Below are 17,297 nucleotides of genomic sequence, written 5' to 3'. Positions count from 1 at the left end.
TTGGTGGAGAGATGGACAGAGGAGAGGAGAGTTTAGTCTTATAAAGGGGCTGAGTGGAAATATGTAGGGTTAATGTAATGTATAAGGTAAAAGGGAAGGTTTCAAAGAGAGATTCCCCCTCCACAAACTTCTTTTGACTTTCTTCCTTTTGCCTCTCCGTTGCCCCTGTTGTCACTTTCATTTGCACCAAAGCAGGTGGAATTGACTCACAAGCACTTGAGCTTCCTAAATGGACAGATGAAGTTGAACTAATTTGGTGCTGTCCTGTGATGATTAAATGTTAACTTAAGGTTTTGAGCATTGTGCAATAGTACAATTGCAATCCTTAACAAACACAGACAGCAAATGATATCAGGAAAACAGGTGTAAACAAGAGTTCAATTCTGAAAGGGGCAATTTTTACTTCTTACTATTCTGCACCAAATAAGTAAATCTATGCTTGAAAGTGTACACGTGTAAGTTATCCTTCAACTTTGTAGAAGTTACCTAACTCAAACTAAACTAAAAAATTATTCTTACTTTATTCTTGTAGCAATTTCAATTTTCTTCTATTACCTACATTTTAGAAAATTATTCAGCTTTTTCAGGACTGTTTCAGGTGGGACCATTTGTGTTGTGTTCACAAAAATGGGGGCACGGTTTATTCAAATGACACCGAAGCTTCTGATGGTTGACGTACTATCAGACCATGGTAGACGCTACCTTTTCATTGGACGACGGTGACTGGTCTCATGACAACAACGGTCAGGTGAGGGCCAATCAGAGCTCGCTTTGAACCACAGGGTCTGTTTGTGAATGACGTAATGAGCGTAAGACAAGATGGCGTCTTAAATCGGTGTGGATGAGTTTATCCGGATATAGCTCTGCCTCTCTAGAGGCACTGGCGTTGTTCTGTTATTGCATAGTCAAACAACACGCTTCTTGATAAGATTACCATATCCAAGGCGCTGTAGAATAACCTGCGGGGCGGTTTCTTTGCTCGTGCGAGCCTCCGGTGACAGCCGGGAGGCGAGGCGATGACAGACAGGATGGACACCGGGGAGTACATCAACACCATGGCCAACATGGACCCGACTTTAGCGGAGCTGGGGGACGAGTTTACCCTGGGAGACATCGATGGTTAGTGTGACTGCTAACAGTGTTTGTTTGTGAACTTACTGTATCAACATTAAAGTGTGTCATAGTTCGATTCAGTACTGTATGGTGTTGTCAGTGATGTCTGTTTTCAGTCATTTAAGTCTGCATATTATTACGGTATCGCCACACAATGTGTTAATTACAACGTTTGGATTTGCCAGATAGATAGTTTTAGACTTAAGTTTTCATTTCGGCCATCGCTGGGTGTAAATAAGGAGTTTCAGTGGAAAAGTAAGTGAAGTTCTGAGGTCATGAAGTTGGGATGGGTGTGTGTCTACATGAACATCACCTGAGGTGCGTGCGCGTAGGATGTGACTTGAGTGACTTTCCTCTGCGGCTGAAATGGGTTATTGCTGTAAACATTGTTGTCGAGTAGCCCAACCCCCCTGTTGCTCATCTTGATGAGGAATGTTTTTGTGGACTAATTGTTTATAGCTTTATAAAAACTTTTTTTTGTGGAACAGCTTTGTGAATTGTTTTTGGCTGAGTAGCGCTCAGTGAATGAATAGAGAGAATAGATAGAAATCCACTCCTCTCAGATTGAAGTTAGAATGGCATGTTAGCAAATGCTCAGTCAACAGACCACGCTGATGCACTGTTGTGTTGAGCTGTTTGGCATAGTTGGGAATACCAAGCACCCAAGCATTAATGTCTGGTATTTGTAATGCTGCAGAGTATTGTAACAGTTAAATATCTACCTGCACCTGGCATATCTAACATCCATTCTTTTTTCATGGGGTGCATTTGGGGGGAATCAGTTTCCCTTAATCGTTATGACAGTATGTGTGAGAGAGAAATGGTGGCTGAGTTCACAGGGGAGCCAAGGGGACAAAAGACAGACTACACATAGTCTGTTATGCTTCACTGAGTCTCTCTTTGCTCCAGACCCAATGCACAGGTCAATGTTATTCAGCGGGGCCAATGACTGAAGACACATGTGGCAGTTTCTGAAAACACAGATAACATCTTTTGTAAAATAAGAACAGAATTTTGTCCCTTTGTCTGTTATTCCCTTAGCACCTGCAGCTACTTTGGTTACACAACCTATTTTCTTTGCTCTGAGCAGTTAAGGAAGCTTCATTGATTTGTTCAGGCATGTTGGAGGCAGTAGAGGCTCAGAGTAGGGCTGCTTTGTCCCTGTGTCTCATGAACAGTGTGCCCCCCCCCCAGGAAGCTGTAGAGGGGCACTGATGCGACTGCATTTTGTGGCATTTGTTGGGCTGTCACAATTATTTTATTTTTACAATTTTTTTTGGGGGGGGGGGGGGGGGGGGAAATAATTTAAAATGTTTGAATATACAGTATATATACGTTTAGTAAGTTGTGGCATGTTAAAGGTGTCTCAAGTCACTCTGCAGTACAGGATCACCTACATAATGTAAACAGTCTAACAGGGATTACCTTCTTTTCTTAGCAACGGATTCTGTGTCCATTGATTGACAGCCTGTGGCCCCTGAAATATGACAACAGACAGAAAATAAGGATCAGTTAACGACAACACCAAATAGTAATTATGTAACTAATTTAAGTATATTGGGCAAAAAATAAGTGTACAAATGTTGACGTCTTAGCATTGTTGGCACAGATGAGAAGCCTGTGAGGAGGAACAATGAGGAAGTAAGTTTATTTAAGGCCTTTTCACCACCAACCTCAACTTTGTGACGTTGTGAAACTATCTATACTTCCCCTTGCATTGATGGCATGGACGCAATAGAAATACGACACCTCATGCTGACCTAACCTGCAATGTAAACACGGCAGAAGTATGAATTGCCGCAGTGTGATGGTGAGCAGGTGTTATAATTGCTTTTCTGACTAGTTCGCATTTGTATTCACCTTTCAATAAGTACTGCTATGACTGCGAGCGAAGCCGGAACTGTGATCACTAGATGAAGTTTGGAATGTTGATAATGTGTAAGAAATTGTTAGGCACAGTGACACAAGAATAATAGAGATTGTTTTATGCATATTGTCTGTCAAGGAGAGCTATAGAAACTGTGAAGATGAGTTAAAACTGTTAAAGTTGTGATTAAGGGAAAAAAACAAAATCCAAAACCCTAAAATTCAGGAAATGACTGCAGCAAAATCATAAATCAATCATAAAAATTTCACAAAAATAATAACTAGGTCTGTTGTGTGTTAGGTGTGTGTGGCCTTGATCTGTGGTGCAGTAAGGGAAAGTTCAAGGCTGCAAGCTGTTTGACACATTGGTTGAACCTATCAGTATCAGTAAGAGATCGGGTCATCGCTTATCACCAGTCAAAGGCTTCAGTCTCTTGTAATTACTTTTGTCTTGCTGCTGTTTTTACCATATTTTATCTTGATAAGCCTAAATGAATAAATGCTATCTCAATCTTCCCAATCTTCTCAGAGATGCTCCAGTTTGTCAGCAACCAAGCAGGGGAATTCCCAGACTTGTTTGAGGAGTCGGCAGGCTCCATGCAGAGTGGCACTACCAACACCAACATCAACCCGCAACCTGTCACTCAGACCCCACAAACCCCCCAGACGTTGGGCCCTGCTGTCTTCCAGAGTTCTGGATTGCTCAGCTCCCCCCAGACACTGTCTCCACAGTCTCTGTCCCCTGCCCAGACCCCCACAGTCATTAACACCCCCACTGTGCAGCAGCTGGTCACCCGTAGCCCTCCTCTTCTACAGCCTAGGCCTCAGGTGATGCAAGCCATCCAGCCCCAGCCCCAACAGACAGTCCAGCCCACCATCCAGGTATCATTCACTTGTGTTTCAACTGCCACAAATCTTAATGTTCTCTCTAGGAAAAATGCATGTTGAGTACTTTTTTTTTTATCTTGCAGATGCACACCCAGGCGATCCCCATGCAAACCCAGAGCTTCCCAGTTCACACATTGGTTCAGACCCACAGCCAGACGCCGATGCCCATCCAGACCCAGGCAGCCCAAACTGTGATGATTACCTCCAATGGCAATCGATTCTTCCAGAACCCCGTCATCTGCCACCATAGCCCTGCCCCTAGTTTTCAAGGTGATAAGGGAATATTAAGACACAAAGTGGATTTGTGAATGGATTTTGCGTGTGTAATAAATTTGCGTTACACTCGTATTCCCAGTTCTCCAACCACAGATGCAGAGTATAATGACATCACCACAGCTGCAACCAATGACCATTCAGCACCAGCGAGTCCTAACCCCATCCGGTCAGACCATCCAGACTTTATCCACGCCCACCACAGTCCACACTGTGCAACAGCAAGTCCAACAAGTATAAATAACCTTATTGTTGCTTTCTGACAGCCACTGCTAATATTTTCTGATCAATCTGCAGACAGATTTTTTAGCAAAAGCGATGTCTTTGCATGCCATGCAATTTTAGATTGTAAAGCACCTTCATGTTGAACCAGCATACTCCAATGCCCATACTACACCACGTGATTTATAAACCTCTGGGTGACGGTTAGGTGTCTTTCTCTAAGGTTCTGGTCCAGCAGCCTCAGATTCTCAAGACAGACTCACTAGTCCTGACAACGTTGAAGCCAGACGGCACGCAGGTTCTGTCGACCATGCCGAGCCCCACAGGGATTACGACCTTAACCACACCTATCCAGAACACAGCTCTGCAAGTCCCAGTATGTGGTATTGGTCACTCAAAACATTACTGAGAGGTCCCACAAATCTATCCTGATTTCAATTCTGATTTCTGTCCCCCCCACACACACAGACATTGATGAGCAGCAACATCCTCACCACAGTTCCTGTTGTGATGGGAGGCGGAGACAAGCTGCCAATCAAGCAGCTCCAGCAAGGCTCCTCCCACTGTTCAAACATGACTCGATCTCTCATGGAGCAGAGCCAACTATCAGGGGGATTGATAGGCCCAGGAGGGGTGATGAAGGAGGGCGAGAGGAGGACCACCCACAATATCATTGAGAAAAGATACCGTTCCTCCATCAATGATAAGATTGTGGAGCTCAGAGACCTGGTCATGGGCAATGACGCAAAGGTCAGTGTTTTTAATACCGGGAATTTCAAACATGAATGGTTAAGGGATAGTGTTTAACATCCATTTTTTAAAAACTGTTTTAATTCTGGTACTAGTATCTTGAATAGAATCCTCACGTTTCCCTCCTTCCTGTGCTTTTAGATGCATAAATCGGGAGTGCTTAGGAAAGCCATTGACTACATCAGGCACTTGCAACAGGTCAACACGAAACTACGACAGGAGAACCTAGCCCTTAAGATGGCCAACCACAAGAACAGTATGCAGCTTTTCTTTGCTGTCCTCCAAATCTGACCTGTGGTAAACTGGAGCGTGTAGTAAGAGCTTATTGTATGTTTCAGAGCCTGTGACTTTGTCTGAAGATATGGAGCTTAAACCAGAGGGGGTGATGATGTCACCTCCCGCCTCAGACTCTGGTTCCCCTCACCAGTTCTCTCCTTACTGTGTTGACTCAGAGCCAGGCAGCCCCTTAATGGAGCATGATCAGGTAATCGGAATAGTCTGGATGCATTTGTATAATATACAGTATATCCATATAGAGTCATGATGTAAGTGTAAGTTTCGATTCCTACATTGCTCTTCTTTGCTATGTGGTTGGATCTGTAATGAAGTCTTAATGTATTAATCTGTATCTAATCTCTCTCTCTCTCTCACTCTCTCGCAGGTAAAGAGCGAGCCAGATTCTCCCTCCTCTGTTGGGGTGATGGATCGCTCTCGCTTGCTGCTGTGTGCTTTAACCTTCCTGTGCCTGTCCTTGAACCCACTACCATCACTGCTGGGCTCTGAGGACGCCGGGAACCATAACGTTGGTGGGGGCCACGGGCCATCCAGAGTGCTGGTCTGGTTCCCAGGCCACACACAGGACATTGGTGAGCAAGGCCAAAACAACTGCTTTTCTTTATTGGTTTATTTCTCACAGGCAACTAATATTATCAAAGGTGAAACTGTAATTGAGGTCTCTGCCCGTCCCTGTGTTTATCCCTTCATGCCCTCCAGCATCCTGGCTGAGGTGTTTGTTGCCCTGGGTGATGGTGTGGGTGCTGAGTGGTGTGGGAGCAGTGTGGGGCTTCGTCAGAGTGCTCTACTTGTGGGAACCGGTGACACCTCTTCACTCCCCAAAATCTGTTTCCTTCTGGAGGCATCGCAAACAAGCCGACCTGGATCTCAAGAGGGTGAGTACAGACGGCACCTGAAAAGAAGAGAACACATATTATACAACAAAGGCACTGACAAGTAAGCATCTACTAAGAATGTTTTTCCTGTGAAATTCAGTTTTTCAAGTTCTAGATGTGCCAAGAGAATTGGATGTGATCTCTCCTCACTTAAGAGCATTGACCTATTTGTTTTGATTCTCACTATTTTGATGTCTCACTTTTATAGCTTTTTCTGTGTGTGAGGGGATTTTTATTGTTCTCTCTTCAAAAATTGTTCAGACCACATCCCCTCTTATCTTTGCCGTTATGCTCTGCTGAATGCTTAACACTCACTGCTTTATTATCGGCACTGTCTTGTTCCCTGCAGGGGGATTACGCAGCAGCCCTGGCCAGCTTAGAGACCTGCCTGTCAGTCTTGACCCGAGCTCTCCCGTCAACTAAACTAGACCTGATCTGCTCCCTGACGTGGAATCTAATTCGCTACTCCTTACATCGTCCCACCCCTCTGGGCTGGCTGGTCCACCAAGTCAGAGGGAAGCATGAGGGCGAGGAGGCCGGAACGAGTGCAAGGGATGCAGCTCTGGTTTACCACCGCCTGAGCCAGCTGCAACTCACAGGTGATAAAAACTAAAACCAACGTATGGTTTCAAAGTGTGAGGCATAAAAGCTGAACTGAAATGAAATAATAATTGGTAGAAATAAAAAATCTGTTGTTTCTATTATGGAATTTAAAGCCCAAAGCCTGTCTGTAGTCCATATCAGCCTGTCTACCAGTGGATCCTCCTCTATAATCAATGGAAAAATTTATGAATGACAGAGAGGGTCGTAGTATTACTATTAGTATGAAAAACTGCAAGGCCAGACAACAGGGCTTTCAGATTTGATTCTTTTCAACAATTTTCTCTGAAGTTTAAGGGGACTTCCAGGGACAGCTGCTTTTTTGCCTCACATCTTGTCATTATTTATTTTTTCTTGAAGTAACAAAGGCAAATTGGTTCTTGGTTCTTTGGTTACTTTATTATGATTGTTTTGATATTTTTTTATGAACCATTATTTCCACTGCTTTTCTTCTGTAATGACTTGCTGATGTGACACATACATTTCCCCTTCATCTTCATCATACGGTATTACAGCAGGATGTTAAAACATGCTCTGTCTCTCTCTCTTTAGGGAAGCTTCCTCAGCGTAGCAGCCTGTGGGCTTTGTCTCTGTCTATGAGCGCAGTCAACCTCAGTGAGAGCGCTATGGGGAAGATGCCCTCCCCCCAGCTTTCCCAGATCTATGTGACAGCAGCGACCGCCCTGCGCACAGTGCTGGGCCACCACCTCTCCTGCCTCTCCGTTAGTCTCTTACATTGTCCATATTCTGTGTGTTGTCCTCAGTATCTCTCCCATCTGTCTTTGCAGTCATTCACACTTTGATCTCATTGGCTGCAGGGTTACCTGTTGAGTTGTGCTGAGAGTGTGGCCAACCAATCAGAGACCAAGCCGATCCCCGACTACCTGCGTTGGCTTTTCACACCTTTGGGGAGGCAGTTTTTCTTAAGCTGTGATTGGTCTGTGAGGTCTGAGAGCAGTGAGGAAGTGTATACTTCTAAGAGAGACCCAGGTATGTAGTCCTCATTCAATCCACATATTGATTCTATAAACTAAAGGCCCCCCAAACCATAAAAAAATATTTGGGAGGCCTGCTGGAGATGCCTACAATATTAATACAGATAATTTTGGATTTTCTGGATTGGTGCTGCCCTAGAGCTTTTTGCGTTGTATTGCCACATTGAAAACAAATCTTCCACGTATACGTCATTTTCTTTACTGCTCCCCCCCTTATTTGTTATCCAGCGGACCCCATTGCCCAGCTGCACCGCTGTTTCTGCCGTAAGCTGTTGGAAAGAGCAGTCCACACACTCATCCAGCCACAGAGCGACTCCGAGGCAGGCAAACACAAACACAACTCTGGGTAAGACGGGAGTCTGCAGCCTGTCGGAGGGCAGATTGAAAGCTCTTTACTATCAAGAAGTGCTGATGTGCTTTAGTATGGAGTGAATGAATGGTTGCTTCACATCAATAAACCCCTTGAGTGTATTTTGATGTATTTTTCGGTATCTCTCTCTCACTGTCCATTTCATTTTCCAACAGAGAGTTTTCTAGTGCCCTGGACTTCCTTCAGTTGTTGAACAGCTGCACAGAGGACTCTCCCTCTCCTCCTCCTCCCTTTTCTGCTCCTCCCAATCATACCACCACCCCAGGTATGGATGGCATTTTCGGGCACTCCCTGTTTGATCACTAGAAAGCTGAGTCACATGGGATGTCTGGGGCTGAGATTTGATTGGAATTTCTTTCTTGTGTTGAGTGAAGATAAACCAGATGGTCTGTCTGAGTTACTACTGTCACTCAGACAGACAAACACTTTTCTGGAGAGATGGGGGTCTTAACACACACACACAGTAAAGTCTAGTGTGACTATAGTCTTAATTCTTCATCTTTTCCCTCATTTCTTTCTGCCAGTTGGAGATCCAGTGAGCCGTTGGTGGGCGGTGGTCTTGAAGGCTGCTGTCCATTGGCTGCAAGGTGATGACACAACTGTCAGGTTGCTGTTGGCAGAGGCAGAGAGAATGCCGAGGACTCTACACACACTTGAGTAAGTGTAGGCAAATAAACTTGGCAACTTTGATTTCGATACATACTTGGTTGATTCTCAGTAAGCAACCATTTCATGCCATTTAATTCAGTTTTAATATGAAAAGTATCACTTAAAGTGAAAGGATAAATGATGATTACACACTCATCACTGTATTTTTCTTCACTCCTCTGTCTCAGCCATCCTCTGCCTAAGGCCGTGTTGCTGCTCTGTAAAGCGGTCCAGATGAGCCTGTCCCCTATGAAGGGAGAGAATGCTGTTGCTTGCCTGTCACAGTGCGACAGAGCCAGCAACTACCTGTGCTCAAGCATCTCACTGCCGCTAGCACCGTCTGGGAACTGGCTTAACAAGGTAGACTAAGAACATGTACTTATGTACATGATTTGTTGTTTAAGCAGCTTACAAGAGGAAACTGGAATTGTGAAAAAGTAAGTCATTTACATGCAAAGCAAGTCAGCCAGTCAGTAAGTTTTAATGTGCATGTAACTGTACTGTGTGTGTGTGCATGTACTTATATGTTTGTCTGAGTGTGTCTGCGTGTGTGCGTGGGTGTGGGTGGCAGGAGGTGGCTGTGGTGCATTGTAGTTGCATTGCATGATCCTGAAGCCCAGTGCAATGTGTCTGCAGTACAGTACAGAGGCCTCTTCATTCTGCACACACCTGCTACACACTCCACCACTTCCATCGACACGGATCTTCACACCCATAAATCTTCTTCAGATGCCATATTTACAGTGTTTTTGATGGTGACCTTTTTTAATCAAGATTGTTGGGTTATTGTGCTGCACCTTAGTCGTCTTTTAGGTCCTCATCCAAACTGCTTACATTGACTCATTTGCATTGACCATTTATGGCTTGTTGTGGGAGTGAACTTTCCTTTGCGCTGAGGTTCCACAATCTGCCTTCCTTCCAGCACCCTGGCATTGGCTCATCTTGGGATAAGGGAGAAAATGTCAGTTGGGCTCAGAAGTTCTTTTCTTGTGTTCCTTTCTCCGGCACACTGTAATATTTGTGTTAATTAAGTTCATCCCCTTGCGGGAGGTTTGGAACATGGACCACTTAGACTGTAGTAGAAGCCCCTCTAGGACACCAAGGCTGAGTACTCCAAACCGATACTTGACATAGAGGCACCTCTCACCCTGGCCAACTTCAGGTAAGGAGAGGCCAAGTATCGACCTCATGCAGATGCTCTTTCCAACCAGAGATGTGACATTCCATGTCCATGCTGTAATGCCAGTTTTCATAGCCTGCGGTCAGCCTTTGCCTTCTGCCTTATTGGCAATGCACAAACCCTCATGCCTCCCCTTGTGCATGGTGAGTCCTCATGATGATTCAGAGAGGGGAATAAATAGCCTTTTTGCGTTGTATGTACTTACCAGTCTTCTGAATGTGAATGGACCAAACAGCTCTTAAATCACCATCACTCTTGTCCTCCAAGGGGGTGGAGCTCCTGGTGTGTGACCTCCTGCTGACCATCAGGACCAGCCTATGGCAGCGGGGAGGCGGAAGCAATGGAGAACCTGGCCCTGCACCTGGATCACAGTTGGCCGGTTTCCAGAGGGACCTAAGTGCACTCAGAAGGCTTGGACAGTGCTATAGGCAGGCGCAACACAAGGTACATTGTCAGATATGTTACAAGAAGTACACCTGCACTCAGAGGTACACTCATTGTATACAGAGCTATATGGATTAATTAATGACATCAGTGAAATCGACGTTGAAGTAAAACTGCAGTGAGTGTCCACATTCCACTTGTCTTGATGTGCAATCATTTATCATTTTGAAGTGAAATAGACGGTCCAGTCCAGTGCCAAGTGCATCTGAATGGGATCAATATGTCTGCACTTATTAAAACACATTGATTATTTTTTTTTAATCCAGGTGTTTCTTCATGAGACCACAGTGAGACTGATGGCTGGGGCAAGTCCTACAAGGACACACCAGCTGCTGGATTACAGCCTCCGACGCAGGACAAACAATGCCTACACTGCGGGTATGGATGAATCAATCCCATTATAAAGTGAACACCAGAATACACCTGGAGTAGTGTGTAGTACACACAAACACACTCGCCACTAATCTGCATATTTTTTTACCTTTGTCTCCCCCCTTTCTGTTTGCCACTGCTTTCATCAGAAGGTGAGTGCATCCTTGGGGAGAGAGAACGGGCTCATGCCATCTTGCTGGCTTGCCGCCACCTGCCCATGCCCCTGCTAACCCCACCTGGGCACCGCGCCCGCCTGCTAGCCGAGGCCAAGCGCACCTTGGAACGGGTGGGAGACCGTCGGTCCCTGCAGGACTGTCAGCAGATCCTGCTGCGCCTCAGCGGTGGCACGACGATAGCTGCCTCCTAAAGAGCCACACTGAACAAACCCAAACACACGTACATCATATTTTAGGGCTACTTGCAATGCACATAGTTCCCTGATTCAAAGATTTGAGATGATGGATACAAAGAGGGACAAGGTTACTGACACTGTCACCAACAACACAAAATCTAAATTTATTTATAAATCTTCAACACATACTGATCAGAGGTTGTAATTCATAGCATTTCCATCTCACTGCCACACTTAACATCCAATCACAGGATTCTGCAGCCACAGGTGGTATGCTCACATAAAGGCTACAGTGAAAACTACAGGGAAGCCAAAAATTTGAGGGCTATGCATGAATCCATTGCTTTGTTGCATTGTCATAGTGGAACTCAGCCACCTGCTGGACATTTAGGGTGTACTGCTGGCTTACAGCTTTGTTTTTAATATTGCTACACTACAGGGAAATACAGGTTACATAGGCCCCCAAAGGAAAAGGGACCATTATCGTATGGCTGTTTAAGATAATGCAATGATGTGTTGCATTCATTTGGAGTAGGATACAAAGTTGTACAATCATTATTGTACTCAGCAGTGCTACACTGATGCCCCATTAACAATGCAGGCTGCAAAAAAGGGCTTCAGAGCATCCAAGCGTAAACAGCTGAGGTCTTGTAAGTTGAAGCTGTACTGAAGGATGCAGATGGACTAGCTTGCCCTGAAATGTACAGTGCTGAGTAGTGTCTATTATCTACCTCACTCACTGTACAATGACAACATTGTACTGAACAACATTGGATACATAAGCACCGTGTCACTTATCCTTAAGTGAAGTCAAGGGACCATTAAGTTATGGTTCAAGTGTCATTCCAACAATAACGTGCTTATAGAGGCTTTAGGCAGCAGCAGCAGTGCAGCACTTCCTCAATGTCACAGGTAATGCGAGCATGCTCCTCCTGATCAATTAGAAAGTAAAACAAACGATTGAATTCCTTCACACACGCGCACAAATGCACACACACTTAGGGTTCATTTTATACAAACACATAGTATGATTGCATATACGTTGTACATAGATAGAAACAGTGGTCTCATGTAGAGTGAACAGGGTACACTTAACCTATGCCTGAGAGGAAGAGGAGTACAGGTGTGACTTTCTCTTCATCTGTGTTTATAGAAGTGAAAATGCCCTGCTCATACTTTGCCACTCGTGATAAATAGTGAGGATTGATATTTCTTGAAAATGTTGTTATATGATGGGAAGCTCTCAAGCAGAATTGCCTTGATGAGGTTGTGTAAAAAATATATCTGAATGTTTTATCTTGTTTGGATCTTCATGATGGAGGAGTGATATCATTGAGTCCTTGTCCAATTTGCTTTTCATATGTAATTGTCTTGTAACTTACACATGATGTATGCAACTTGTGTCATTCCTGTTTTTGTGCTCTGCTTATATTATTTAATGCTTCATAACATTAAATGTGCTCTTTTTATGAGCTATTTTGTCAGTTTTTTTTAAATATAGCGAGGCAGCCTACAGTCAGAAACTAAGCGGGTGAATTTTAAACAGGAAGATGTATATTTTGTTGAATGACTGAAGACTGCATTAAACAAGTTAGCTTACCAATTCAGGACTGCTCTCTCATTGGTTCTTCACATCAAATACCATATTTGGTACTTCAAAGATACCCAAGCAATTATGTGTGAATGTCATCTTCCAGTTCAACCCAGTCTGTCACATAAAGAGTCTTTGAACCATCTTATCATCATAGATGTTTAGCAAGACTGGAACAACTGAGATGAGATGAACAAGCAGCCATCAGATGAAGACGTTTTTGCTGTTATGATAATGTTACAAAAGATTTTTATCATCTCCTCAATTTTGTCTTGTCATTTTCTGGATTTTTAAATTTTTTTTTTAATGAAAACAGCTGTTCTGTTAATGTATAAAATAGAAAGCTAAAAATGAGGGATAACCGACATCAAAACGGAGATAATCTTAAGTGAACACGTGGCCTCGTATAAAGGTGTAAATTGAATAACAAGGTTGTATCTATTTTCCTCTTTCACATACACTCAGACACACTGGACACGCCTGTGTGATTAATGGCATATTTGGTATCAGTAGTTTGTAAGCAGCAGTAACATCTAACAGCAACAACCGCGAATATATTTGACAGTCAAACGTGACCTCATGTGCTCTGTGAACAACTATCGAACAAATACAAACACATTGGTCTGAACTATTTCGGTTAACAGGAAGTGTTATTTGAGTATTGTACATTGTTACAGTTGTTTCTAGCCGGACGGATTTGAACGGTGCACAAATAGTCTGAGGACGCCGGAAAAAGGAACAACTCACGTGTACAGCATGAAAAATACGAAAAATAACAACATGTCGAAAAAGGCAAAATTCAAACCAGGGTCGAAGAAAAGGGAAAATAAATGCACCGTGTCGTTTAACGATGAAGACCGACAGTAAGTGACTCTGTCAACAAATATCGTTGCCTTCATCAAACAAGTATCATTTAGCTTTTAGCGTTAGCACGTATTAATCCAGCATCAGAATACGTCATTTTAATTATTCTAGAGACACCTATCTATCCATAAATAAAGTATAACGTTGTATAAAACAAGTCTGTAATTTTCTTTAAATGTGTTAAATGTCTTTGACTAAAGGAACCGCAGAGAAGCACGGAGACAAACTCACATGTTAGTTCTACCGTTGAGTCCATGTGTCCTTAGCTGTGTGTATTCTTCTATTTCTGTTGTGAATAATAAAAGGACAATGAATGCGTAACATATGTTAAAGCAAACCCTGCTCACCTCATATTTTCATACACTCTCACCTGGCCATTACAAAGACAACACATTATTATGGCATAATTGTATGAAGTCATCGTTTATTGCATGATATCTAAGATTTTAGAATGTCCTCGAAAATCATAACCAAAGCCCAGAATGTTGTGTTTTGTTTGAATAACAGTTAAAACTCAAGGGTGTCTGTCTGCAAAACAAAAGCGCAACAGCAGCAGTTATGAGATTTTTACTTGATAGATTACACAAATTATGATTTTGTTATAATTGCCACTTTAATGGGTTAATTGTTTTAATTGCTTTAAGCACAACCCTGAAGTTTCTTTCTGGTTTGCTTCTTCAGGGATTACCTCACTGGCTTCCACAAGCGAAAGGTGGAAAGGAGGAAGACGGCTGTGGCAGAAATTAGAAAGAAGATCAAGGACGAGCAAATCAGAGTTAGAGTGGAGGTAAGAACAGCAGGTCTTCATCCACAAACTGAACAGTGTGAGTGTGTGTGTGTGTGTGTGTGTGGAAACGGTCCACTCATGTTTGCTGCTCTCCTTTCAGAGGCATAAGGAGTACATAAAGATGCTGAAGGAGAGGACAGATGCTCTCGGTGAGTTTAAATGGCGATGCTGTTCATGGAGGTTCTTGTTCTCAGAAGTGATACTAATCATGGACTTTCTCTCCCTTCATCAGAGGAACATGAAGATGATCTGGAAGACGCAGTTACAGGTATCACTGAATCTCTGCAGTATGATCACCCCAACCACACCGTCACCGTGACAACCATCAGTGAGCTTGATCTCACAGGAGCTCACCTCCTTAAACCTGCGTCCAATCAGGTAAAGCTTTAATCCGCAGACATGGCAGATGAAATAGCGTTGATTTGTTTCTATGTTTGAATGCCAATATACTATATGTACAATATAGTACTGTAGGTACAGTAATATTGATTGAACAAACTCTGCTTTCAAGCTTAATAAAAACAGTGAGGGGGAGGCTGAAGAAAAAGGAGATGAAGAAGAGAACAAAACGCCAATGCCAAGGAAAGCTGGAAATCCCATCATGAACAAGAAGTAAGCTGTTCATCATACAATACCCTACACACACACACACACACACACAGATCCTTAATGAAGGGACTGTAGCCAATTGCCGTTTTTCCATTGTGAAAAACAGCAATTGGGCTGAATCGCAGACAAGTGGCTGCTTGGTTGGATGTCTGCTCTCCACCCTCAATAGGGTCGGATGGGCGTATGATGCTCTGATTGGCTCAGACATTGCATCACAAGAAAAGTGACAAGGGGGTAGAAAACAGAGGTGCCAATTTAAAAAAAATCCAGAGAATGTCTAGTGAACGTTTCTCTTTGTACACATTGAAACTACACATGACGGAGCCCCAGAACTCCACTCTGCTCATTACATGCCCAATGTCGTGCTTAAGGCAAAGTGAGTGGATTTCTCCTTTCTGCTGTAGTGTCCACTGGACTCCTCCCATCATGGGCTCTGCACTGATTGGACATAACATGGATGTGTGACAATAATTTATGTCTTACCTACTGTAACGTTTATCACTTCTTGGTTTAGTTTAATGTTTCCGTCCTCCAGCCTCACTCATCCAGCTGCATTGTTCTTCCTCCCCCCCCCCACCACTGTAGGATCCGCTCCCTAACGGCTTCGCTCAGCACTTACACCAGTAAGAGGAAAAGGAAAGGGAAGCAAGAAGGCCGAGGAGGACACGGACGTCAGACAGACAAGAGTTCCTCTGCGGGAGAGCGTAAGAGCAGAGCCGGCAGGACCAGCAAGTGGCAGAGACGGCGACAGTCAGGGAAGAAGGTGCATCATCAGGAGTGAACAACTTGGGATTCTTTTATCTAAATAACACATGCGCATAGATCACCTGTTCCTTTATGCCCCTGAGTATGGCTGAAAGGTTGATATGGACTCAGTCACGACATCAGAATTTCCACAGTCGCTGCAGTTGGTTGTCAGATTTGTGTATCTTGTCATAGCAAATAATAATAATGTATTTTTTTGGGTATTTCATATTTTAATGATCTTTGATTAAAATGGTGCAACAATGCTGAATGACCTCATGTTGCAGTCCATCCACCCAGCTGTCTGTGTGTCTGTGTTTGTCTCTCTTTGTTGTTTAATAGGAAACAGTAGTCCACATCCTGTCTCGATCATCAGGACATTCATGCTCTAGCCCTGCGTTTCCTCATAGCATTGTGTTGAGTATGTGTATGGTCACACCCACAGCTCTGCTCTGTTTATTTATTTACGTTAAACTGAGCCAGTGGCAGCTGTCACTAGCATCAGTGCTTCATTTCGCTTTCTAAAGCCCATGATATTTAATACAAATGCCCAGCAGAGAGGCAGACGTGCCACTGACTTCATATTGGCTCTGGCTGCGTCTTTTGCTTCAAGGCCTCTTTAGTGTTGAATGAGGGCCACCATGGCGGTTCTGAGTGCTTTAGTTTCACACATTGTCAGAGCAGCCAATCAGATTGATTTGGGGCTTTAGCAGCTTGAGGGGACAGAGAGCAGGGGGAGAGGCACGTGCCTGGTGGGGGTCTAATGGACAGTTCATCCTCTAATAAGTGGTTGAACTGTGTGGAGTGGAGCTGACGACGAGGAGTTTCTCTTGTCAGGTAGTGTTAAGAATTTCTCTATATTTTCAATCAGCACAGATATGGTCATTTTTACTTTTTCACTTTCCCTTTGTATTAATAGCTTTAGTTACATGTAGTCAGTTGCTAGAGGCAGTGATGACTCATGGCTGCTGAATTTGCTCACACCGAATGGTTGGTGGTAATTATACTGTGTAGCAGTGCTCTCACTTGTGTTTCATTGTACTTTAGTGTGATTAGTTAACACCTACTTTAACTGTTCCACTGTAGATTGTGCATGAACCATGTTAATTTAAGATCCTTTTTACTGTTCATTGTAAGCAACTGCTCAGTACTTACACCTGACAACTCCTGCAGTGACACACCTTCTGTGCCTCTGCTCAGCTGATAAGAAAATCAATACCACATGTAGCTGAACATAAATGTCATGTGTGCTTCATAGACCTCATTATAGGAGTTTCCTGCCTCTTGCCCCACTGTCTCAGTTTTCTCATCAGGATGCAATGAGTGGGCAAGTTTCCCCTCCAGACACACCATGGCTCTCTGCAGCGATGAGCCCATCTGCCCTAAGTTCCAGCCCAACATCTTCGACCCCTCCCGCTGCCACGACTGTTTGCGCCAGAGCCATCTGCATGCCGGGGCTG

The 17,297-nt window shown here is 43.8% G+C and overlaps 2 protein-coding genes across 3 annotated transcripts; both read left to right on the top strand.

Moving 5' to 3' along the window:
- Positions 1–793: 793 nt before the first annotated feature.
- Positions 794–12,714, top strand: srebf2 (sterol regulatory element binding transcription factor 2). Of its 2 annotated transcripts, none has more exons than XM_076144093.1 (20): positions 794–1,119; positions 3,509–3,861; positions 3,951–4,137; positions 4,223–4,374; positions 4,586–4,738; positions 4,831–5,112; positions 5,254–5,368; positions 5,451–5,596; positions 5,774–5,978; positions 6,106–6,281; positions 6,631–6,880; positions 7,434–7,603; positions 7,700–7,871; positions 8,105–8,222; positions 8,402–8,511; positions 8,771–8,903; positions 9,083–9,254; positions 10,342–10,518; positions 10,785–10,896; positions 11,040–12,714. In XM_076144093.1, exons 1-20 carry the CDS (start codon positions 1,017–1,019, stop codon positions 11,255–11,257), a joined length of 3,504 nt encoding a protein of 1,167 aa, XP_076000208.1. In that variant the 5' UTR covers positions 794–1,016; the 3' UTR covers positions 11,258–12,714. The 2 variants fall into 2 exon arrangements, with proteins under 2 accessions (XP_076000208.1, XP_076000207.1); XM_076144092.1 differs by having other exon boundaries at positions 4,571–4,738.
- An 813-nt stretch (positions 12,715–13,527) lies between these two features.
- Positions 13,528–16,130, top strand: nol12 (nucleolar protein 12). Its single transcript, XM_076144187.1, has 6 exons — positions 13,528–13,696; positions 14,379–14,484; positions 14,585–14,633; positions 14,717–14,862; positions 14,996–15,096; positions 15,679–16,130. The coding sequence occupies exons 1-6, from the start codon at positions 13,590–13,592 to the stop codon at positions 15,872–15,874; spliced, it is 705 nt and encodes a 234-aa protein (XP_076000302.1). The 5' UTR covers positions 13,528–13,589; the 3' UTR covers positions 15,875–16,130.
- The last annotated feature ends 1,167 nt before the right edge of the window (positions 16,131–17,297 follow it).

Source organism: Genypterus blacodes, unplaced genomic scaffold (genome assembly GCF_046128005.1).
Source record: "Genypterus blacodes isolate CSIRO-AG114 ecotype Tasmania unplaced genomic scaffold, CSIRO-AGI_Gbla_v1 ptg000028l_1, whole genome shotgun sequence".
In the NCBI taxonomy this organism is placed as follows: Eukaryota; Metazoa; Chordata; class Actinopteri; order Ophidiiformes; family Ophidiidae; genus Genypterus; species Genypterus blacodes.
The sequence above is the reverse complement of the archived record's forward strand: the minus strand, read 5'-3'. Positions and strand labels throughout refer to the sequence as shown.

Excerpts from the sequence above, each read along its gene's own strand:
- nol12 (XM_076144187.1), top strand. The coding sequence starts at position 13,590 with ATGAAAAATACGAAAAATAACAACATGTCGAAAAAGGCAAAATTCAAA. Across the intron at positions 14,485-14,584 it reads AAATCAGAGTTAGAGTGGAG|AGGCATAAGGAGTACATAAA; the intron begins GTAAGAACAGCA and ends CTCTCCTTTCAG. Across the intron at positions 14,634-14,716 it reads GGAGAGGACAGATGCTCTCG|AGGAACATGAAGATGATCTG; the intron begins GTGAGTTTAAAT and ends TCCCTTCATCAG.
- srebf2 (XM_076144092.1), top strand. The coding sequence starts at position 1,017 with ATGACAGACAGGATGGACACCGGGGAGTACATCAACACCATGGCCAAC. Across the intron at positions 7,872-8,104 it reads TACTTCTAAGAGAGACCCAG|CGGACCCCATTGCCCAGCTG; the intron begins GTATGTAGTCCT and ends TTTGTTATCCAG. Across the intron at positions 8,512-8,770 it reads CAATCATACCACCACCCCAG|TTGGAGATCCAGTGAGCCGT; the intron begins GTATGGATGGCA and ends TCTTTCTGCCAG.